Source organism: Myotis myotis, unplaced genomic scaffold (assembly GCF_014108235.1).
Source record: "Myotis myotis isolate mMyoMyo1 unplaced genomic scaffold, mMyoMyo1.p scaffold_m19_p_3, whole genome shotgun sequence".
NCBI lineage: Eukaryota > Metazoa > Chordata > Mammalia > Chiroptera > Vespertilionidae > Myotis > Myotis myotis.
Window position 1 is genome coordinate 180701846 of NW_023416335.1, and position 25560 is coordinate 180727405.

At 35.9% G+C, this 25560-nt stretch overlaps 1 protein-coding gene across 7 annotated transcripts in view; it reads left to right on the forward strand.

Annotated features, from left to right (window-relative positions):
• The window catches only part of SOX5 (SRY-box transcription factor 5), a 971461-nt gene that overhangs the window by 829341 nt on the left and 116560 nt on the right, over nt 1–25560 (forward strand). For all 7 annotated transcript variants that reach the window (XM_036296492.1, XM_036296491.1, XM_036296490.1 and 4 more), the window contains one exon: nt 12347–12467. In XM_036296492.1, coding sequence (XP_036152385.1) covers nt 12347–12467 — 121 coding nt within the window. The remainder of the gene's footprint in view (nt 1–12346; nt 12468–25560) is intronic.

The following is a 25560-nucleotide window of genomic DNA, read 5'->3' on the forward strand; positions in this document are numbered from 1 at the left end:
CGTGCTTGTCATTCAGTCCTCAACCTTTTGCAATATGGTTCCTACCCTCTGCTCTAATGGAATCGCTTTTGTTAGAATCATAACTATCTTATAATTAACAATTTCACAAGATTATTTTTATCTGAATTACTCTTTCTGCTACATTTTTTACTATTAGTCACTACTTCAATATTGAAATCCCTTTGTTGGTTTTAATTGACACTACAATCATGACTTTCTTTATTTGTATCTTACTTTGCTCTTCATAGATTTTTTCTCTGCACTTCGTTCAATTATTATTGTAACCCAGATGATTTTGAGCTGTCTCATTCAGATCCTCTCTAGATTATCGACTTCACAGTCATCAATGAATGACTCCCCAAACCATACCCTCTAAAAATCTCTTCAGACTGGATGTCCATCTGCTAGTAACATAAATCCGATGGAATATTATTTAGGCACCTCATATACATCATATCGCATAACAAATTCATTATCTTTCCATGAAAGCTATTGCTACCTCTCTATGCTTTGGTTTTCTTTTATACTTGTATAAATCTATATATATAAAAGGCTAATATGCTAAGTGTCCCTCGCACTTTCCGACCAATCTCTATGATGCACACTGACCACCAGGGGGCAGACGCTCAATGCAGGAGCTGCCAAGCTGCAATGACTTGGCAGCGGCAGTTCTCGGGTGATGCACCCTGAAACCAGGGAGGAGGGAGCCCGATTCCTTGTGGGGCTGTGTGACTCAACCTTCGGCTATGGGTTATGTTGTTGCTGGGGCACTGTCAGCCTTGAATCTGGTTACTGCACACTTGCATTTGTGTTCCACACCCTGTAAGACAGCAACTTTGTAGAGTGCCCTCTCATACTCCGGGACCCCACAGGGAATGTCAGAGAGCCGGTTTTGGCCCAATACCCACACGCCAGGCCGAGGCACCTGACAGAGGGACCACATTCATTCTGCAGATGCTGGGGAGGGACCACAGGAGGTTGGCCCCAGGGCGTGTCTGGCCCATCTAGCCCAGTCCCGCCCCACTGGCCACCTTCTAATTAATTTCCTTTCAATGTGCATGAATCTGTGCACTGGTCACTAGTAATTATATAAACTAGACACCTGAGAGTTATCTTTGAGTCTGTCCCATTCTTTATCTCCAAGTGTTCAACGTATGCATATGTTAAAATATTTATATATACAAGGGTGGGCAAAATTAGAGTTACAGTTATGAGTACTTGAAAGAGTTTATTCTCATATTTGTATTATTTACTTGCATTACAAATGTAAACCTACTTTTGTCCACCCCTGGCTATCTTCTATAATAATAAAAGTGTAATATGCTAATTAGACCTGACAGCCAATGACCATCTGGATGACCTTCCAGACAAAGCAGCAGTGGTGGGGGCTGAGGCAGAGGTGGTTAGAGGTGATCAGGCACGCAGGAGAGCAGTTAGGGTTTATCAGGCAGGCAGGCAAAGTGCTTAGGGGCAATCAGACAGGCAGGTGAGTGGTTAGGGGTGATGAGGCAGGCAGGTGATCAGTTAGGGGTGATCAGGCAGGCAGGTGAGCAGTTCAGGATTATCAGGCAGGCAGAGGGGTTAGGGGCAATCAGACAGGCAGGAAGAGGGGTTAGGGGCGATCAGACAGGCAGGAAGAGTGGTTAGGGACGATCAGGCAGGCAGGCAGAGGGGTTAGGGGCGATAAGGCAGTCAGGAAGAGTGGCTAGGTGCAATGAGGCAGGCAGGCAAAGGCGGTTAGGGGTGATGAGGCAGGCAGGCAATCAGTTATGGTTCATCAGGTAGGCAGGCAAGCAGTTAGGGACAATGAGGCAGTCAGAAGGATTAGGGGTGATCAGTCAGGCAGGCAGAGTGGTTAGGGGTGATGAGACAGGCAGGCAGAGGGTTAGGGGTGATAAGGCTGGCAGGCAGAGGGGTTAGGGGTGATAAGGCAGGCAGGCAGGCAGGCGAGCGGTTAGGAGCCAGTGGTCCTGGATTGCGAGAGGGATGTCTGACTGCCAGTTTAGGCCTGAAACCAGCAGTCAGACATCCCACAAGGGGTCCCGGATTGTGAGAGGGTGCAGGCCGGGCTGAGACCCCTCCCCCGTGCATGAATGCCATGCACCGGGCCTCTAGTATTTATATATATATATATATATATATATATATATATATATATATATATACAGAGGTATCTCATATACCCTCACATATATAGCCTCCCCCATCATCAGTGTTCCACATATTTACCCTAAATATGTTTTGGCTTTTTCTTCTTATTTATAAGCCCTTCTATTACTGATTAAGCTCTCATAATCTATTGCCTAGTTAACTGTATTAACCTCCTACCTCATCTCTATGCTTGGCCTCTCACATCTTTTCTCCAGGTACTCAGAGTAGTCTACCTAAGCCACTTTAAATCCTTCAGTGGTTCCCCAGAGCCTACAAGGGGGAATCTCAAGTTTCTCATGCTGATACTCACACTGATTCAGGCAGACTTTCTCACCACTGGTTCCCGCTTACATTTTTTGTCATTCTAGATTATTGGTGGTGTTCCCTTCACATGATGATTTTTCTCAGGCCTTCTCCTCTTAGAATCTTTTTCTCACACTCCCATCTCTTTGCCTGGCTAACTCCTACTTATCTATCCATCTCTACACCTGCTATACCTGTCTCCATGAGGCCTGCCTGGCTATGTTAGGAGTCCCTTGTCTGTGTTCCATAGTGTGTTATACAAGTCTATTTTGTTGAATTAACAGCAGTGTGACTGTCCATTTGCCACACCAGCACCAGCATTAGCTCCTAGAGAGCAGGCATTGTATGTGACTACATCTTTGTATCCCTAGTTACCAAAAAAGTACATGTCTGCTTAATAAAAATATTGATTGAATAAATAAATAACCAGACCCACGCAATTGAAAGGTAAATTAATAATCTCAAACATCTATTTAAGGGTTTTGCAATAGAGAATTTACATAAAATATAAAAATTTAACTATGAATAATTAATAACTTTTATTTGTTTTTTACAAGTGTGATAATGTGTTTGGCTTGTGTTGGATTCTTAAGATTTTAGAGGACAAATCTACATGCAGTATTTATGTGGTAGAATTATAAAAAGTGTTAAAACATAATATTTTATCTTAAAGTTGAAACAATATAGGATGTAGCCTCTTGAATTTTAATGTGTTATTCTAACTTGTCAATAACATGCCCCCTAACAAAAAGACTAACATTTTGTGACGAAAGTACTTTACTGAAACGTAATTATAAATGTCACACATTTTAAAACTTAAGTAGGAGCTTAAATGGAATTTCATTCATTAAGTTAAAGGAAATAAATGAATAGTGAAAAGGATTTGGAAATATTCAAAACTGGCAACTATCCTATCTAATAAAGAGGGATTATGCAAATTGACTGTTACTACATCAAAAAGATGGTGGTGCCCAGTCCCTCTGCCCCGCCGGAGTCCCCCAGTCCTTTCAGCCCCACCGGGGGGAGTGGCAGGTGTGTGGTACGGCTGGACCCGCCCTCAGCCCCACAGCCTCCCAAGGCCAGCCCGAGGCACAGGCAAGCCTCAGATGTCAGCTGCCCAGCTGCCCAGGGCCACCTGAGGCTCAGGTAGCCAGGACCAGCCAAGGCTTGCATTGCCAGCAGTGGCAACAGCAGAGGTGTTGATGGGGGCGTCACCTTCTCCTTATCGCCGGGTCACCTCCCACCCCTGAGGGCTCCTGGACTGTGAGAGGGGGCTGGCCAGGCTGAGGGACCCCCCCCTCTAGTGCATGAATTTTCATGTACCAGGCCTCTAGCATAACAATGAATAACAAACTCTATAACTAAAGTAGTTTTAGAATTTATCCAGAAAACATTATACTGTTTTGATGTAATGTGTCCTTTTCTCCCAAAGAGTGGCTAAATTTTGGCAGCAGTGACCTGAACATTAATTAAGATATAGAAATAATAAAGTTGCTGCTCATTATTTGCACTATTTATTTTCTATAAAGTTGCCATGAACAATGAGTTGGTGAATACTAAAGAGTTGCCCCTGGGAGAGATATACAGAGTTAAGTTCCTGAGAGCCTTTGGTCACATCATTTTCACCAACTGATCAAAACATAACCTTATTTTGGTTATGTTTCTGTTTAAAGACACTTCATTTTTATTATTGACTCTAATTGCATTTTTTATCTTGTTACAGTTGATATACATTAATATATTAGTTTCAGGTGTAAACCCCAGTGATTAGACATTACAAACTTAAGTGATCATCCTTATAAATCTTGCAATCTTCTGACACCATACTTAGATATTAGAATATTATTGACTATATTCCCTATGCTGTACTTTGCATCCTGTGACTATTCTGTAACAACCAATTTGTACTTCTTAATCCCTTCACCTTTTTTACCAATTCCCCCCAAAATTCCTCCCATCTGTAAGCCATCAAAACTTTCTCTGTATCTATGAGTCTGTTTCTATGCTACTTGTTCATTTATTTTGTGTTTTAGATTCACTTGTTGATAGATATGTATTTATTGCTATTTTATTGTTCATATTTTTTATCTTCTTCTTCTTAAAGAAGACCCTTTAACTTATCACATAATATTGGTTTGGTGGTGATGAACTCCTTTAGCTTTTTCTTTTTTTAAAAAAAAATATATTTTATTGATTTTCTACAGAGGGAAAGGGAGAGGGATAGAGAGATAGAAATATCGATGAGAGAGAAACATTGATCAGCTGCCTCCTGCACACCCCCCACTGGGGATGTGCCCACAACCAAGGCACATGCCCTTGATTGGAATCGAACCTGGAACCCTTCAGCCCACAGGCCGATGCTCTATCCACTGAGCCAAACCAGTCAGGGCCTTTAGCTTTTTCTTGTCTTGGAAACTCTTTATCTGTCCTTCAATTCTAAATTATAGCTTTGCAAACTTGGTTGTAGGTCCATGCTTTTCATCACACTGAATATTTCTTGCCAATTCCTTCTGACCTGCAAAGTTTATGAGAAATCAGCTGACAGTCTTGTGGGAGTTCCCTTGTAGGTAATTAACTGCTCTTCTCTTGCTGCTTTTAAAATTCTCTTTCATCTTTAATCTCTTGTATTTTAATTATGATGTGTCTTGGTGTGGGCCTTTTTGGGTTCATCTTGTTTGGGACTCTCTGTAATACCTGGAATTTTATGTCTATTTCCTTTACCAAGTTAGGGATATTTTCTGTCATTATTTTTTCAAATAGGTTGCTGTTTCCAGTGGCTTTCCATACAAATTGCCTGTCTTGGCTCATGCTTCAGATTTTCCTAAAATTTTTCATACAAGCAGCATCTGGTCTTAGTGAGCTCCATACTTCTCACTAAGTGGCTCCAGGCCCAGCATTAGCAGCAGCCAGCCATGGTTCACAGCTTGGCCTCCACCTGGGTACCTCCAAGCCCAGCACAAGTAGCAGCCATCTACAGATCACTTTGTAGCTCATGCCGGGTGGCCCTGTGCAGAAAACAGGCAGTGGCTGACCTTGGCCTATACATACTCCAGGAGGCCCCAGAGCCAGCACACGCAGTAGATAGGTTCACCCTGTTGAAGCACCTCCACCCGACCACCTTCATAAGTGACACATTCAAGGGGCGGATGCAGCAGGCACCAGAGCCCCGCTGACGTAAGTCCTCCTCTGCAGGGACAGCCCTTGCACAGCTGATCCTCCATAGTGGTCAGAAGTTGGTGGTCAGTGGTCACAGCCAGTCCTTGCAGCTGATTGTCCTGGAGGTAAATCCTTCCCATGGACATGCCAACAGCCATAAAGACTCAACTATAAGAAGAGGGTGCACACAACCCACACATACCTTGAATGTCCAGCTTGAGTGATTAGAGAGGTTGTGCGACTGGACCCTACAGGACACTTACTACATTAGGCCATTCTACCAAGCCTGGGAGAGGTAGCACCTCTACCTAAATATAAAAACAAACACAGGGAGGCTGCCAAAGTGAGGAGACAAAGAAACATGACCAAAATGAAAGAACAGAACAAAACTCCATAAAAAGAATTAAACAAAATGGTGATAGCAACCTACTAGATGCAGAGTTCAAAAATCCTGTTTATAAGGATGCTAAATGAACTTATTGAGATAGCATAGAAAAAGACCAGTAAAAATGGAGGATAGACAACCTGGCCAGTGTGGTGTGGTGGATTTTGTGTTGTCTTGTGCACCAATAGATCATTGGTTTGATTTCTGGTCAGGGCATATGCCCAGGTGGCTGATTCAATCCCCTGTTGGGGTGCATGTGGGAGCAACTGATCAATGTTTCTTACATCAATCTTTCTCCCTCTATCCCTCTTCCTTTCTCTCTGTCTAAAAATCAATAAATGCATTTTTTTAAAATGAGGGATACACTAACTGAAATGAAGAATAATTTACAGGGAATCAACAGTACAGTAGATGAAGCCAAGAATCAAATCAGCTGTTTGGAATATAAGGTAGCAAAAAAATACCCAATCAGAATAGCCAAAAGAAAAATTATTCTTAATGCACTTTATTCATTTTTTTCAAGGTTGAATTCCAACTTTATTTTTTTAATTTATCTGTTTTGTTGAAAGTATTAAAGATGTCCCTTTTTTATGCATTTTAAACAGTGAAATTGCCAACAAGATTTCTTGCTACTTTGCGCAAGTCTGTGAGTGACTGCAAAAGCACTGATACAATAAGTTTTATGGGAGTACAAGTAAATTTTAATGAGAAGGCAAATTTTCAAATACAAAACCTACAGATTATGAGATTAACTGTATTTTTACATGTTTCTGGTTGCATATGTGGATTACGTTTCAGTTACATAGGAATTTAACCACACATTTTGGATTATATTTACTACATACTTTATTTTCAATATTACTGCAATGCTTTATACTCTGTTCTATGATATGCTAAAGAAAACCCATCATTGGGACTATGGAATTAGGCTGATTTTCTGTTATAATTCCTTTGTCATTCCTAGGTCCTTCCAACCTACTCCCCTCCCTTCTACATTTTTTATTATGTGAAAGAGACTAGATTAAGAGTCAGATGATGTGGTTTCAGTGTTCACTTTGCTCTTACCTGAGTGTGGGTTCTTAAACAATTTATATGGCCAAACTAAGTCTTATGTTCTTAGTAGTACAATGAAGGTGTTGTGCTAGATAATATCTAGGACATTTCTCAGCCTTAAAATTCTGTTATTCCACATATGCGGATCTTGGAAATTGTATATATTAAAACAAATTATAATGCTAAGGAAAAATTATTTCAATAATTATAATATGGTCAAAGTTGAGAATACACACATTTTTAAAAGCCCTAGAATTATTTTATTTTTATTTTTTATTGTTGAGAGTATTACAGATATTCCCAATTTTCTCCCCTTTGCACCCCCCTCCACCCAGCTCCCGCCCCACCACAGGCCTTCACCTCCCTATTATATGTGTCCATGGCTATGCATATGAGTTCTTTGGTTAATCTCTTCTCACACCCCCTCTCCCTTTCCCACTGAGATCTGTCAGTCTGTTCCATGTTTCCATGTCTCTGGACCAATTTTGCTCATCAGTTTGTTCTTTCAAATACTAACATTGTTAGCTGAAAGAAACATTATAATATATGTGGCTAATATGCTAAGTGTCTGACTGTCCAACCAGTTGCTATGATGCACACTGACCACCAGGGGGCAGATGCTCAACGCAGGAGCTGCTGTGATGCACACAGAGAAATGGCACTGTGGACCTGGTGCCCACAAAGCAACACTCAGCTTCCCCCAAGTGGGACCCAGGCCTCGCCACCATCCTGGAGTAACAGCCCACCAAAGCACAACCAATGCTGCTGAGACCCCATGGTGCAAAATGTGGCCCACAGCCCAGCCCAGAAATGGCCACTGTGGGTGCCAGGTAATGATGTCACATAGCAACGCCCTGCTTCCTATCCCTAGTGACTAGCTTCCTTGGAGTTTCTTCAGCCCAGGAACAGGACTTGCTGTATAGCCAGGTGCAAACATTTCACACTTTAACCAAATGTCTGTGAAGTGTTTTCCCCGTGCCTCATCTCATTTGGTCCTCACAGAAGTCCTGGAATAGGTAGATAGGAGACTCATAATCTTATTTTCTTTCCATTAGCTGTAAAACAGAGATTTAGAAAATTTAGAAACTTGACCTGACTGAAAAGAAGTATGAAATGGTGGGCCTTGAAAGTGATTTCAGGTTTCCTCACTGTGCAGAATATAGTCAAACACTGCTGCAGTTAAATATTTTACCCTTTGTTCTCCCTACCTGATCTACAATAATAATCTGCTTCGTGTTGATATTTACTGCTGTGTTGCTGACAATTACCTGAAAGAGAAGTTGGGGTGCTTCACTGAGCTGGAAAAAGTTTAGCTACATCAGAAATCAGGTCTAATTAAGCAAGTTTATTCTCTATATATAAAAGGCTAAGTTGACTCATGCACGTGCGACATATATAAAGCTCTCGCTGGTGGTACCAATCGCACACATGTGTTTTGATCTGTCATTGTCGATCATGAATTTGGTTGACACTTCTATTATAGAGAAAGGGAAAATAGTGATTTTAAAATATTTTTCTAATTAATTTCCTTTCAATGTGCACAAATTTGTGCACTGGGCCACTAGTTAGACTATAAATGAATTATCTGATATAAACTGTCCTACACAGATAGGCTTATGTACACACAATGACCAGTTAAACAATAACACAATCCATTTAAAATATAAATAAGATATTTTTTAAATCTTAAAAATAAAATTACCTAGAAAACTATAAGAATTATATGAAGCAAGAAAAGATTTAAATAAATTGAAAGATATAATCTGCTGTTAGGCATCAAACCATAAGGTTAATGAATCCAAATAGAAATTTCATATTCTAAAATTACTGTGGAAAATAAATGTCATAAAAGCCAAGTTATATTTGAAAAAGAAAATAGTAATCCTGGAATACTTTTATTAAAACACACTGTAAAGCTATAATAATTAAAACATCATTTTACTAGACCATAATAGGTAGGAATTACAGAAGTATGTAATAAATTTCTAATATTTCTGGATAACTTTTTTGTTTTTTTATGCATGGGTAATTCCAAGAGTCATGGATATATCATAATGTATAAGACCATTTTGCTATAACAAGAATGGGAGCACAAATAGTTGGCACGTTATTCTTCTTGATGAAATTGAAATCCTTTGTGGTCATTAAATAACATTTTTGTCCACAGGCCTTTTTTGAACATTTGGAGTTGTCTCATGAAGATATTATGAGAAAGATAGGACTATATAATTCATTCTTCTTTATTTATGAATTATCAATGCACAAATAGTTTACCTCTTGTTCTGAGCTCTGAAGGTATAATAATAAAGTTACAACCTCTTTCCTTTTTAAGGTCATAGGTCATTAGGGAAACTCAGGTTATGTAAATAACTATTATTCAATACAGTAAGTATTACATTAGTTTTATGAGGTTAAAAGAAGTAACAGTTCTTTCTGCCTGGAAATTGGCACCATAAGAAAGAAGTGCTTCACAGGCAAAGACATTATGTAGATCTCAAAAACTTTTTAAAAAATAAGTAGAATTTTGCCAAGAAGAAAGGGAATAGAGAAATCACTCAAAACAGAGAAGAAAATACTTTTGAATCCATTCGAGCATGGAAAAACACCGAATATGCAAGGAACTCTTCATGATCCATTGAGGCAAGAGGACAGCATATCTAAAGGAGGGCAGCAGAAATGCCTAGGAAGGTAGACAGAGGACAGATTGTGAAGAAACTTGAGTACCAGGCTGAGGGATTTGGTCATTACTTTCTAAACCAGCCAAGTTTCTTTCTTTTGTTGTTGTTGTTGTTTTTACAAGAAGGGCATGTAAAATACAGATACAAGACTCACTCAGAAGGAATTCTGTGAGGAATATAGCTTAATATCTGGTCTATCCTGTGGGCACCAGCACCTATAAAAGTCAGGCAGAGTCTCCCTTTTAACTAATTATGTATGTGAAAGTGCTTTGTAACTCAAGGCAAAAATGAAGAAAACAAAAAAAAAATGTGTTGACAGTGACTGAAAGCATTCTTTAAGACAGCGCTTCTCAAGTGTGGATGCACATTGTAGTCATCAGGGGAACATGAAAAAATGCTGATGGCTGGGTCTCACCACTGATTCAGACTTAATTGGTCTGGGAAGCAGTCTGAGCACTGAGGATTTTTCAGAGCTTGCATGGTGATACTCATATGCATTCAAGTTTGAGAACTACTGCACTAAGAGAAAAAACTATTCTTTCTGCAATTCTGTAGTAATTATTTTTCTCAAATGTGTGCATGTTTCATTTTAAGTTTCTTCTTCCCTCTAAAATTCTCTTTTTAAATTTATGATATATCATATAACCAACATTGTCTTAGAAAGGAAGAAAAATAGTATATAAAATATAACTTAGAAACAATGAAATATAAAGGATATAGAGTTGCTGGTGATAATCCCTAACCAATGTGGCTGGTTTCTTGTTTGTCTCTGCGTGTTACTCTGGTCAACATTCTCTGCTGACACTGAACTGGCCCCCATACTGTTTTGCCTTCCAATGTCCATCCCTTGTTTTAGGCCACTTATTCCTACATTCTTGCTCAATCTGCAGGCTCTAATTTTTTGAGTCTTTAGTCAATTATTTTTCATCGATTTCTACATGAAGTTTATCTCTTTTCCAGAACATTCAAAAAACTGTTGGCTGTAGTTTTACTAAAAAGGTATGACAGTGGCGGGTTTAAAATTCTATCGGCTAGAAGAAATAATTTCCAATTTGGAGTGATTGCTGAAAAGAGATGTCTCATTCTTATAGTGCTCATATCTCTCTCATCTCTCCCACTCTCCCATTCTCTCCCTCACTTCCTCCCTCCCTTCCCACATCTCTCTCTCTCACACACACTCTCAACCCCAAAGGGACACTCACCAATCAAAATCTCAGGAAGAGCTTAGAGGTTTATTGTGAAAGATGAAGGTGAAACTGAGGGTAGACTTTTAATGTGACAAATGATGAGAACTATAGGAATCATAACTGCCCTGAGAATGTGCAGTGCTACGGAAGAAAGGAAAACAAGTCTGAGAGATATCTCAGAGTTGCTGTTAGGATTAGTGAATGGATGAACTTGTAATTTGGTGGTATAGTTGCTTTACTTTTTACTATTCTTCCCACTGTAATGTAAGCTCCATGGGCACAGGACCTTGGTTTATTGTTCACTATTGTATATCTACTGTCTAGTTCATTTTTCTTCTGCAGAGTATGTGTTTATCAAATATTTTCCAAGTAACTGAATTAATGTGGAGCAGTAAGTAAAAATAAAGTGTCAGATGTGTGATTTTCAGCATGATTCTAAATTCTCATTCACATATTCAGTGACAAACACTGAACAATAATCATGTTCACCAGGGAGATCTTGCTTAAATATTTGGAAAGCATATCCTAGGTACTTTAGTTAATGACCACCTCTACATTAGTCACTAATGTGACATAGCTGCAGAAATGACAGCATTAGGTCTGGAAATTCTTGTTCAGTTCAAAGAAGATAGTTATTCCATTGTGCTGTATTATTCATTTACTGATGTGAAATCCATATTCCGAGAGTTATACCAGCTAATTAAGGCGTAGTCCAAAGAAGGCAACCAGAGCAGTGGCTATGTCATTCACAGAGTGGTTTAAAGCTTGAGAAATGATAGATGAAGAGCAAAGTATGAATAGAGCAGAATTCAAGGGATTGGATTCTAGACCTAGTTTCAATGGCCGTGGACAATTAAGTTGTCTTTTGGCTCCAGTAACCTCTTCTATAAAGAAAGGGGAAAGTCTTACTCTCTAAGATTTCTTCCAGCTATTTTATTTAAAAATCATAAATTTTCAATTCTATGTGTCAACATGAGAATTACCTTCAAGTAATGAAGAGCTGCTCACATATAAAATTATACTGGTTTGGTTGGTTTTATTTTAGAAAGTAGAATTATTCCTAAGAGGCAGGATTTACATGAGGAGATTTTAGTTCAACCTAAGGGATTTTTTTTAACCATTATATTAATGCAATGAAAAGGGGCTTGTTGTGTGAAAGTAGTGATACATGCTTCATTCATCACTCTCAAGGCTATCATATAGGGAAATTACTCATCAGGTCAGAAAATGAACTTGATAACACCTTTCAGTTATTGTATATTTTGATTCTCCTAAGGTAGTGCCAAAGCAAGACTTCAAGCCCAGTGTTCTAACAAGCTTGTATGCCAGTATATTGAATTGAATAAATGATTTTCTTTTATCATAAAGTAAGAAGGGTGGATACATGGAGCAGCAAACTTCTTCTCTTTGATCCTCTTTATCATGTTCAGCAGGTTCAAGGTCAACTGCCGCCATTAATGATTCCCGTATTCCCTCCTGATCAACGGACACTGGCTGCAGCTGCCCAGCAAGGATTCCTCCTGCCTCCCGGCTTCAGCTACAAGGCTGGATGTAGTAAGTACCATTGAGTTTTCTCATTTGGGAGTGGGTGGAGGGTATAGCATTAAATTAGGCAATTTAACATTTCTGCCACACCAAGAAATGAGATCACCCATATAGCATATTTATTTTAAAGGGGAAACACATAGAAGGTATTGAAAAGGATTCATGTTGGTATGTAAAAGAGCTCAGATTATTTCTGTGCTTCTGAAGCCAATATTTACTCTTTAGAATTAAGTTTCATAACTTCTATTTCCAGTGTATTCATAAAATATGAATACTATAATTTTCACGTTTCATTTATTTTTACATAGGTAACATAGGAATATGCTTTCCAATAACTTTCCATTGTTGTTGTTTACTTAACGATAAACCCACGTTTTTTAATGTTAATTAGTTGTAGTTGGCCTTCCATTATCTGTCTCCACCCTATGTTTACAGCTTAATTTTTTCCTAGTCTTCTTTTAGTTCCCAGACCAAACTTCTTTCTTAACTCTGGACTGGCATTTTGAGTGTTCACTCTCCTTGATGTTCTAAACCCCTTTTAACTCAGAACAGGGAGAGCTTGCCTGTTAGATCTCTTTTGTCTGGTTCCTTTGGATCTTGAATCTACAGGCGTGGGAAAATATAAGTTTATGTATGATTATATTGTACTAATAATGCAATAATAAATCAATAAATAAAAATACAATAATAAACTCGCATACTCACAATGGTACACCTACTTTTTCCCACCCTGTATTTTCTCTTTCCTTTTAATTAAAAGCTCTATGAGAGCAGGTGCTTATATTATCTTATTTATTGTTGTATCTAAACTTTTATTATAACATTCAACTATTTATTGAATGATTGTATGAATAATGAATGAGTCCTCTTACAAACACTACAAGGGCATTTTTGCTCTAAGTGATGAGTTACCAAGATAACGGTTTATATTGCTTATTAACTTTACATGCCTCTTATTTTGACGTTTTTTTTACCAGAACCAAAATTGCACATTGTTACATTGTTAGTTTTAGAAACAATCAAATACTTCATTTTTAAAAAATTTACATCACCAAAATGTCAACTATAATGTGTTAAATAAAAATAGTAAGTTCCAAAAAGTGGCTAAATTAATAAGCTAAATACCTTCTAAAACATCGTTACTACGCCTAGAAAGATTATAGGGAAAGCAAGCTTATTGAAATATTTTTCATTGATTAAAGCAGAACACCAATGAAAACAATTAGTGAAATAATATCACTTTAGATATTTATGCAGAATATCATTCTATAAATAACAATAGATTTGGGTTCATTTATATGTTAATAAATAAATATGTTATATGTTAATATGTCCCATTAGCATCTTGCTATGCTTCAGTATTTATTACATTTGCAAAACTCTAGCCACCATTAATAGAAATCATATCTAAGTTTCCTGTTAAATGATGTTTTGAATTTTCGTAGTTAGCATTTATGTCTAGTCTTTAAACCTTTCAATATATAATATTGAAAAAATGAAATATAATTTTTCAAATATACAAAGTAATTTGGGATGAGTAATTGTAACTTGAAGTCTAAATAAAAAGTGAACTGAACTCAGGACTATAAAAATTCACTTCTATGGTTTTGTGGGTTTTACACTGTGTTTTCACATCTTTTTCCTTTTCTTTTTTTTTTTTTTTACACTTTGGTTTCCTATTTTTTAAGATAATGTTCTCACTCTGGATTTTTAATTTATTCATTTAATATTATTTGCCACATCATTCCTTCTTTGTAGATCGATTCATCAAGAAACACCAACTTTTAAAAATAAATAATTTGGGGCTCTATTTACATTTTAAATGTTTAAATTCTAGGAATAATTTAAATTCTAAAAATAGAATGTTCAGTTCTATTGCTACACTAAATTCTGAGATTTTAATCATAAAGTTTTTGTTTTCTTTCCATTTTCCTAAGGAACTACTATTCACATTAAGCAAATGTTGCAATATAGTTTTGGTAACCTTGGCTACTAAAATGAAAAAAGACACTTTTAAAAGTCATCAGTTGCCTCAGACTGCACCTGCAATATATACATATAGACTAGTTCTGTTTTCCAAAAAGAAAAATTTTAAGCAACTATAGAAAAAAAGTCCCATTAGCAATTATTGTGCTGAAGAGAAAACCACATTGAGTATGAACAATAGCATAACTGTAGGCTTGGAAAAGGTCAAGAACACCTTAGCCTCACTCCCGTTTGACAGAGTTGGCATACTAAATTTGTTCAGCGTGACTGTAAAGTGGCAGGCAGAAATTTTTCCTTTCCTACAATTGTGAGTGTATTAACCATTTGATACTCATACCCGGCGTGCTTGAAGTTATAAAACGATACCACTTCTGATAAAATAGAGTAAGATCTCCATAGTTGGGGGCAACCTTGAAATGAGCATCAGGCCAAACTCTAAAATTAAGAAGCCAATGGCAAAAGAAAGTGGCACCGCTTGTTGACACCCTGGCAGGGTGAGTCGGTTTGATTGAGGAGGTGGGTGGAAGCAGTAAGTAGTGCAAACTACTTCCTACCTAGTCACACTGCGGCAAGGAGTAGCGGTAGGGAGACAAGGCAACCTAACATCCCCTCTCTTCAGTGGGCCTTCATTTTTATTCCTCTCATAATTGTCAACCACATGTGACTCCTCTGATTTCAGTTGTTTCGAGTGATATTAATAGTGTCAATGAAAGAGACTGCCTAATCCACCTTGATTGGAGTTCCAAGTCAATGTATACCATTTGTTGGTATCAAAAACTCAAATGTTTTTTATCAATCCATAGAAAGTATTGATGATAAATTTTCCTGTTTAGACTATGACCTGATAAAATAAATAAAATGAAAACCTATGGAATCTTACGAAAAAAAGCTAATATGTTCTCAACAGGGACGTAATAAAACAAAATTACAGGTCGGGCGACTTAACCATCATACATTTCACTAACATCTGTTTCTGAAAATAATACGCTTTTTGTTGGACATAAGGTTATTTTCCCTTTAAGAAATATAATGGTAGAAATCAGAAAAAAAAATAGTGTGGAATATAGCTGTACATCATTAAACAATATAAGAAAAAAATCCCAGTTTTAAATTATATTTATGGGCACTAGCTCATTTTAATCAGAAAACAATCATTACAGTCCTGAAATAAACTTGAAAAATCTAAACACCAAGGTTCCGATTCTGAATTATAAACTAAGTGGGTCTTCAAATGAATTGGTTCAAGTGCACTTTGGGTGGCGAAAGAGTCTAAGGACATCATGGAGTTGGAATCGTTTTACCTTATTCTTCTACTTTGATTATCCTTGTACAAGTTACTGAGCTTCAGCTCCCTCATCTGCAAAATGGATTAATAACACCCATTCTACTAAATCATTAGAGATTAAATAGGATTATATATGAAACAGGGTCTACCACGGTGCCTCTTATTAAATTATTTATAAATGATAAATACTGAGTATAATGCTGGGAAAACACAGATCCTATTTAAAAAAAAAAAATAAGATTCTTTTCTAAAACCCCACCCAGCAATTAATTGCATTTTATATCCTATCTGGGATCACATTCATTCTACCACACCTGCATGAAGCGTCCTCTAACTAGGAAAACTTAATTGTTTAGAGAAAAGTATTACAGTGCTGATGGAAACACTTACGTCATGTAGATATAACCTTAACCTGAACTATCTTCATTATAATCACTAACTTTTAATCTTTTCTATTGTCATTTTCCACTTGTCTATCAGAGCTCAAGTTTGAAAAGATCATGTGATTAAAAAATGTATGGAATCATTGTTTTGGCTGTAGGAAACTAGAAATGTATTCACATACTCATTCTGCATTCTAACACATTGATTAATGTTTCAGAAATGTGCTAAATAAAATGGCCACATAAAGTTACTGATTGAAATATTTAATTGCCTTATGAGATTAGCTTAAATAAATAGAAGTCGATGAGCCAAGCTTAATAAACTTAAAATATGTTGTATTTACTCTTCATCGCTTTCCTGAACAGTATTTCCGCTTTCAATAAAAAAGGAAACTCTCAGTTAATTAATTCCTCATACGCCACAATAAAATTAATGTTTAGGAGTTAAATACCATAAACTTCCTCAGGCATATTTGCTGATGTGTTCCTGTTTTCAGTTAATGTCACATGTTTCATTGTTTAATGGAGCTATCATGTGGGTCCTATTATATTTCTCTGCGGAAAGGGTCCATGTGTCTGGCATTTTAGGAGGCTGCATGCTAATTTCTGGTAACCGCGTCAGCTGACACACAGGTCACCGACAGTCAGTGCTGAAACAATCGCCACATCACAAGCTAAACACCACTGACATGGTACATCTTTATCAAACTGACCAGATAGGAAACATGTGTTGTCAGGTTTGCATAATGTAGGTTCTGGGTAAGTAAACAGAGAGAAGAGGTTGTAATCATAGCTCAGGCTTCTGTGTGTGTGTGCATGAGAATTATTGTGACCAGCTCTTCCCTTATCCCACCCCCCATCCCCCATCTTATAAATCAGACTTTGGGCACACCTGACTTAGTTATAAATATGTATAGTTTAATTTTATATTTCCTTGTTTCATTTTTACTTTTTCAATTGCAGTTTACATGTAATATTATTTTGTATTAGTTTTAGGTGTACAGCATAGTTGTTAAATAACCATATACTTTACAAAGTGTTCCCCCCGATATTTTCAGTACCCACCTAACACCATATTGCAATATTAATGACTATATTTTCTATGCTGCATTTTACATCCCATGACTATTTTGTAACTACCAATCTGTACTTCTCAATTCCTTCACCTCTTTCAACCAGTCCCCCAACTCCCATCCCTTCTGGCAACCATCAGTCCGTTTTCTGTATAAATATTTATATTTTTAAAGGATTTCTTTGGTACCTGAACAGCCAATCATTTAAATTCCCATCTGAAGGAAGTTAGATTGATGGATTAAGAATATGAAATGATTAAAAAGTAAAAAGAACTGAGTATATAAAACATTCTAGGGTTATATGGTGACAGCCACCTTTCAGTTTTATATGAGAAATGTTTCTAGGTCAGTAAAACATGTTTTTTGCTAAAATAGAATCAAAATAATTTTATAAGTTTCATCACTGAGAAAAAGGCAATAGATACATATGTCTTTATTGTGGCAAAGTATCATAACATGCTATAAAAATAAAAGCTTATATTATTTATAAAACATAGACATAATTTTAAGCATATTACTCTCTGAGGTGATAAACTGAGCTCTGTTAATAACCATTATTTGATCTAGTCTCCCCCCAACACACAGATGCTGCCACCACAAAAAATAGTACACACACAGCAAACAAAAAGAAAAAGCCCTTTCTTTGATAAATTCATCACATTTTATTAGACTGTAACTATATTAATCTTTTAAGCCACATTATTTGATTTTTAACAGTTAAGAACATAAGAATGCCATTCAATTTTAATATAAACCCATTTAGCTCAGTATTTACATTTTGGCATCATTCTTGTTCTTCACAATGTAAATGTGTTAAATGAAAAGAGTGCTTAGCTAATGACACTAGGAGTTTTCAGTCAAGAGGCCTCAAAACATGGTATTACCGTATGAATTTGCCCTAGTCCAGCCCCATCCTCAGAATTCTAAGTTCATATTTTTGTTGCCACAGCAAACATGAAATCTCATTTCAGTAGTAGATTCATACTAAGGTCATCAAACTGAAATGTAAGCCAAGAAGAGCAATATATGATTGTATTTGAATAAATGTAACTATTAATGATAATTGGACGACTCTATTCTCCAGTACATGTTCTCTTTCACCATAGAAAACTCCATTAGGAGGCAAACTTCAGCCCTAGCTGGTTTGGCTCAGTGGATAGAGTGTTGGTCTGTGGACTGAAGGATCCCAGATTTGATTCCAGTCAAGGACACATGCTGGGGTTGGGGGCTCAATTACCAGTAGGGTGAGTGCAGAAGGCAGCCAATCAATGATTCTCTCTCATCATGGATGTTTCCATCTTTCTCTCCCTCTCCTTTCCTCTCTGAAATTAATAAAAATATGTTAAACGAAGAAGGCAAACTTCAGTTATAAGGTTGATAGGGAATGTAGGGAAGTGGAAAACATATTTACTAAAGCAGGCTAAGATAGCATTTTGCTTCTAACTCTACAATAGATAGATATTGTCCATGAGGACTGAATAGGTCATGCTCTTGGAATATCATGTGAAATCACATATTGTATTAAGTTTACCTACTGTAAAAGGCCAAAATAATACAAGGTTAAACATGAGAAAAAGAATGTTTCTCACTCACATGGTAGTTCAAACATTCATTGCTTATATGGTCATTCCATGCTATTCAGTCCCAGGCTTGTTCTCTCTCTTTAAATATATATATATATATGTATATGTATATGTATATGTATATATATATATATATGTATATATATATGTATATGTATATGTATATGTATATATATTGTTATTGATTTCAGATAGGAAAGGAAAGGGAGAAAGAGACACAGAAACATTAATGATGATAGATCATTGATTGGCTGCCTCCTGCATGCCCCACACTGGGGATTTTGCCCGAAACCCAGGCATATGCCCTGACAGGGAATCAAACCATGACCTCCTGTTTCACAGATCGACACTCAGCCACTGAGCCACACCAGTCAGGCGACTTGTTTTCCACAATTTTGGCTTCCATGTCATTGTCTTAGATACCTTCTCCAGCTACAATATTCCCATTCCAGTTAGTGGAAAGTGCAGAAGCAGGGAGTACTATAACTATGTATTAAACAGTACTATTTCCCTGATTTATTTTGACTGTTTTTCAAAGAATATATTTATTTAAACATTTCTTAATCCTATTTATATAGTCAGCTCATAATGACCCTTCACATGTTTTATAATATATTAAAGATAGCATTTGCTCACTGCAGCAATCTCAAGTAATGCAGAAGCATAACAGGAACTAAAATTATCTGCCTATACTCATATACTCCTTTAATGGCACTCCCCAGAGGTAATTATTGTTGACAATTTGGCACCTATTTTTCCAGAGCTAGATATAGATATAAATATGTATTTATATAAATATGTATATATACCTCTTTATATTTAATTATAAATATGTAAAAGTAGGATATTAGCATATCTATATGTTATAATCTGTATCCTATGATACATATGTATAAAAATTATGATATGTACTACATAATTTATAATGTATGTGAGAACAAATAGAGTATATTCTATTTATAAATATAAAATATATTGTGGCCATTTTTCTTCTTTTACATGTTTTACACATAAATCACACTGCATCATATTTTATTAAGCTGGATGTTCCATATTTTATTTGTTTCCTACTAATAAATACTTAAATTTGTCTACAATCTTGACAGTCTTAAGCGCTGTTACAATAAACATTTTGCATGCACTTATTATCCTCAATATCTGGTATTTCAATTTTGTACATTTGTCCCTTATTTGACCATTTTTACCTGAGAGAATGCCTATAAATTCTAATGCTGAGATGGTTAATGCAGGCTTTAAAACATTCAAAACTGACTCCTCCGAGTTAAGCTATGAATAAGCATCAGTGAGAAGTAACCTGAAACTATTAATTGTCTGAATTTAATAAATTCTTTTAGAAAAAAAAATTAAACAAGGTATCAGAAGACCTTGGTAATCCCAATCCCATTTCATATTATTCTATGCCCTTAGGCAAGTCATTTTTCTCTTTGTGCCTTAGCTTTTTATCTTTAAGGTAGCTACATTCATTAGTAATGTCTGCCCAACTCACTTCACAGATTATAAAAATCAGATGGGATAAGTGTATGCATTTTAAAGATGTTAATTATTGTATAATGTATCTATTAGTTAGTAAATGTATAAACCCATTTTGAAAATTTAGAATGTGACATAATGAAAAGGATTTCAGGAATATATTCTAGGTCATTATATTTCTGACCATTCAAGACATTGCATTATTTGTTTTTCATTTTGGGGGGAAGGGAACATTCCATAACAGTCGTTAATTTCTGGAGGTCTAAAATTCACCATCCTTGTAGAAAGCTCTAAGCGAGGACTCATCCCCAATTTATATCCGATAGGCTTATTGTTACAATGGTTTAGGAAGCTTTCTGTTCTCAAACTGCAGATCACAGACTCTGGCTACATTCCAGGAAGAAGGATGTCTATCAAAAACCCTGACAGACAGAAAAGTAGAAAGGCTATAGTGTCAAGAAATGAAATGCTTGCTAAACCTTAATACTAAAAGTGAAAAATAAAAGAGAAATAGCACTTGATTTGGTGTTAAGTGGCTCCTACAAACGCCCTTCTTCCAAATCCCTACTTTCTAATACCTGAATCTTTTTGGATGCTTTTCTCTGTATCACTTCCTTACTCATAAGACACAGAGGCAAAATTTAGACATAGTAGTCTAATATATAGATCTGGATATTGAAGCAGTTCCTTAATTAATGTTTCTATTTGAGCAGCTTAAAATGAGTTATTATGCAATAGCTTAAATGATGCCTTAGCAATAATGCTGGAATAAAGAAGGAAAAGGAGACTTTTTTGATTCATTGTCACCTTTTCAGGGATGTTTAAATTTCTTAGATAATTAATCCAGGTATTTTTACTGGTACTGTAATTCATTCAATTTATGGGCAAAGACGTAAAGAAATAATGCTATTATCTTTTATATGTAGAAATGTCTTCCCATTTGGAGAAGTGTTTCTCCAAGAGTTTACTAGCCAACTAGGTAACTATTAAATTAAGTAAGATAAAGTGTTCATATGCTATGCCACATTAAAAGACATAGTATTTTTTTTATTTGTAAAAATCTCTGACTAAAAAATGTGAGCCTGTGGCAAATCAGTTAAGAACTACCAATTACCTAAAATATATATTTTAAATACAAGCAGAATGGGATAGACACAGATGGAATATGATAGGCGTATGCATAGAATTTAACAGAACTCAGAGGAAAGGCAATGCATTTAAATCTAGGAGTGGTGGAAAGTGCCAAGAATGATTTATTAGAGTCTAGGCCTTTACATCAAATCCCAAAGGAAGAAAGGCAACTAAACAATTGAATAAGTTTTGGGGGTGGAGGAATACAGAAATAATACTACAGACAATTATTAAAAAACAAACAAACAAAAAACACAGCTTGGAGGAAGAACAGAAAGCAAAGGTTGAAATAGGGTGTACATGAACCTATAAGCAGTTTGGTATTGTGAATTAATTATAAGGCAAGGAATGACAAATGAGTAGTTTAAGGACATAAAAAGAGACAACTCAAAATATTTATAGACCTTACTTGCTGGAGGTACTGAAAAACCACTTAAAGGCTAAAAACTAGGGTTGAGATCATACTGGCATTTATTCATCCATCCACCCATCCATCCATCCATCCATCCATCCAAACAACTATCCATGTTAAGCCTTACTTCTCTGGTCCAGTTTTGTTATTTTCAGTCCTTAACACACAGTATACTATAATTAATAAATATTTTAAAACTCTAATTACAACCAATGAATATTTATTGTATACTTGTAATGAGTAACACTTGAAAGCTGAATAGAGAATTAATTTCTTTTGCAGAGAACTGGAGGCAGGGAGCTCTTCTAGTAGTAAGAAATGAAAGCCTGGGAGTTATAAAACAAAGCTGGTGATTGATTGGCCAGGGATGGTCAAAGGGAGGGAGAAATAAAGGAGCTATTGTGCATATGTTTAAGGACATGATATGTATACATTTTTACCTTTATATTTGAGGACCTCAATAGATTCTAATCAACCTAAATATTTCTTCGTACTATATGAAATAGGTACAACTGCAGGCTAGTTCATTAAGACATTTCACGCACTCATTGCTCTGATCCTTACCTTTAAGGTTCAGCCGTTCATTCATTCAGTAAACAGTTACTGAGTATTTATTGTGCAATAGTTATTGCAGATCTTGGACTTCTCTCATCTTTTTTAATTCTTCTTTTTAATTTAAGACCAACCCCTCCTCTGATTTTTTTTCTCCAATGATTTCAGTTCAAATAAAGTTTTCCCTTCTTTGATAATTATTGTCTTTCCTATTCATTGATTCTAATCCCATGGCTTGATTCATTTCACTTTCCATAGCTGTATGTCATATTTTTATAACTGAAAATACATGAAGACAAGGACTGTAGCTTTTATTCCTTTATGTCCTCCACATAGTATTTGACATATGTTAAGTGTCTGTACATTAAATTGAATACATATATCTATTTTGAAAATTGAAGTATATATTTGCATAATGGTCTAAATATCCTATGATGATTTCTTATTAAATTAGGAATGACTATAGTACTTACTATGAGATTCTGGAATAAATAATTTGTAGAATGAAAATAATATCTACCTTACTAAGTTGTGAAAATTAGATGAGTTTTCATAGTGGTATACACATATGTGTAAATACATCCATATCTATATAGATGTATATATGTATGTTTATGTCTTTTAACAGAATGCTAAAAGTTAACAAATATTAGTTGCTCACATTTCAAATCAGTAGTGGAATAATAAATTATTTTAAAATTATGTTGAACCCTGGCTGGGTGGCTCAGTTGGTTGGAGCGTCATTCCACAAGGTTACAGGTTGCGATGTTCAATTCCCACTCAGGGCATATGCCTCAGTTGTGGGGTTGGTGCCTCAGTTGCAGGGTTGAGTCCCAGGTCAGGGCTTATAAAGGAGACAACCAATTGATGTTTCTCTTTTCCTTCCTCTCTCTCAAATCAATCAATCAATCAATAAGATGCTGAACAATTTAATACCTCTTTGTGTAAAAATGAGCCTAAATTATGATTTTTTTCCTTTTTCTTCCCCTGAATCTATTTTCCCCCCATCAAACTGATCGTAAAGTCTGTCTCCCAAATCTGTTATGTCTTCTCTTTCCCTTATGATAAGTTTAGGCCATTATCATTTCCCACTAGATTTACTGTAGTAGTTGCCACACCTCTATTTGTCTCCAGTCTCTCCCTCTTTCAATCGATTCTGTTCTTTGCCACAGAATTGATCTATCTAAAACAGAAATCAGGCTATGTCACTTTCCTGCTTAAAATCTCTCGGTGACTTCCCATTTCCATCCATGGCATCCTTTTTCACTTTATTTTATCTTAGGCTCCTACAGAGCGCCCACCATCTGAAAGTAAGAGTGGTAAAAACAGTCTTTTCAGTAACAATCTGAAAAAAAGAAAAAGATTAAAAAGGACAATCCTGGCCCTAGCTGGGTAGCTCAGTTGGTTAAAGCATCATCCCGATACACCAAGGTTGTGGCTTTGATCAGAGTACATACAAGAAGCGACCAATGAATGCATAAATAAATGGAACTACAGATATCTCTCTATCTCTCCCATCCCTCTTCTTTCCCTTCTTTTCCTCCTCTCCCTCACTTTCTCTCTCTCTTTCTCTTTCTCTCTCTCTCTCTCTCTCTCTCTCTCTCTCTCTCTCTCTCTCTCTCTCTCTGTCTCTCTTTCTCTCTCTCTAAAATAAAGACAAATCCTAGTTTCATTAAATAGTGGAGGCTCACTTTGTGATTCTCTAACACTTAGAAGACATGGAAAGTAGATACTAAAATGGTCATTGAAGATAATTTGGTATTGAAAGTAACCATTTTTAAGAGACACTTTAACCAATAGTCTTCCTTGACACTCTTTTGCAAGTTAAGTGCTTCTTTTCTTGAGGTGTCTAGAATATCTTCCTCACTCTTCTCTGTTCATTGTATCATTTGATTTGTTTTCATGTTTATCCCCCTCACTTGATTCGGAATTGGTCTAGGGCAGGGATTTTGTGTGTGCAAGTGTATAAGTTTAATTTCTATATTTTCTAGCACCTAGAGAAGTTAATCTGGTATTTGTCAAGGAAGTAATACAAAAGTAAACCAACCAAACAAACAAACATGGAAGGCTAATAAGGGAAGGAGTTGCCTTATTTCAATGAAAATAATGCCAGAAACTGTCCAGAACCTTAATATTAATTCAGTGGATGAAAGGGTATGTGTGTGTGTCTTTGACACCTGGTCAAAACATACCTTCTTTTGACAATCTTCCTTAGCCTAAATAAGCTTGTTAGAAAATGTTTTTCTTACTGTGTGTGCTATATAGCATAGAAATGAACCTTTCAGAGTGTTGTTAGAGATAATTATTATCTAAATGTTCATTAATTAAATGCTAATGTACTTAACATGATTCCTGAGGGGTTGAGTTATTTAATACTAGTTATATCATTTGTATCTATATTTATTGTAAGCTACCTAATATTCTGAAAACAATTGACTAATATGCCTCAGTGTATTTTTCAACTCTTTGAAAAATTTTAGTTTTGAGCTAGAATTTTCCATACTTAGCTTTGAAATAAGAAGCAAATTAATTTTGGAAAGGCTTAGGGAAAAACTGTTCAAATGGTTAAAACTAGGAAAGAGAAAAAGAAATTACTTTTAACTAGTTGAAAGTCAATTTCAATAACTTACACATGGTTGAACTTTAAAAGTCAGAATTTTCCATTATCTATGTTTTACAAAATAAGTCCCTCATGCGGTATTTACAAAATAAACCTGTTGTAATAGTTTTTAGTACAGTTAATTGAGGGATACCACAAATAGATGACATTATTTATTTCAGTAAAATATTTTTCCTCAACAGCTTCTGAATTTTTCTTTTGACATTAAGAATTACCCTTGACCTTGTTTTTAAAGTTTTAATGATTCTTACAGTCTAGTTTAGAACACTGACACATGCATTTACTATATTTTGAATTTAATTAAAATTTTAGGTATATTGGCCATTTTCATAGTTGCTTTATTTGTGTTTACTTAGTAACCTGGAACAAATTTCAATTAAAGTCAATATTTTAGGACTAAAAAATTGGTTTTAAGATAAACATGCTTCAAGTGATGTATGTTTATATGTAGAATGGAGATGTGTACTATGCGGGATGCCTTAAACACAAACTTTTGGAAATTAGATATCCTGTTTATGATTACACATTTCTATCTTGGAAACTATATATGATAATAGATATATAATAGCTAGAATAGTCTTTTTAA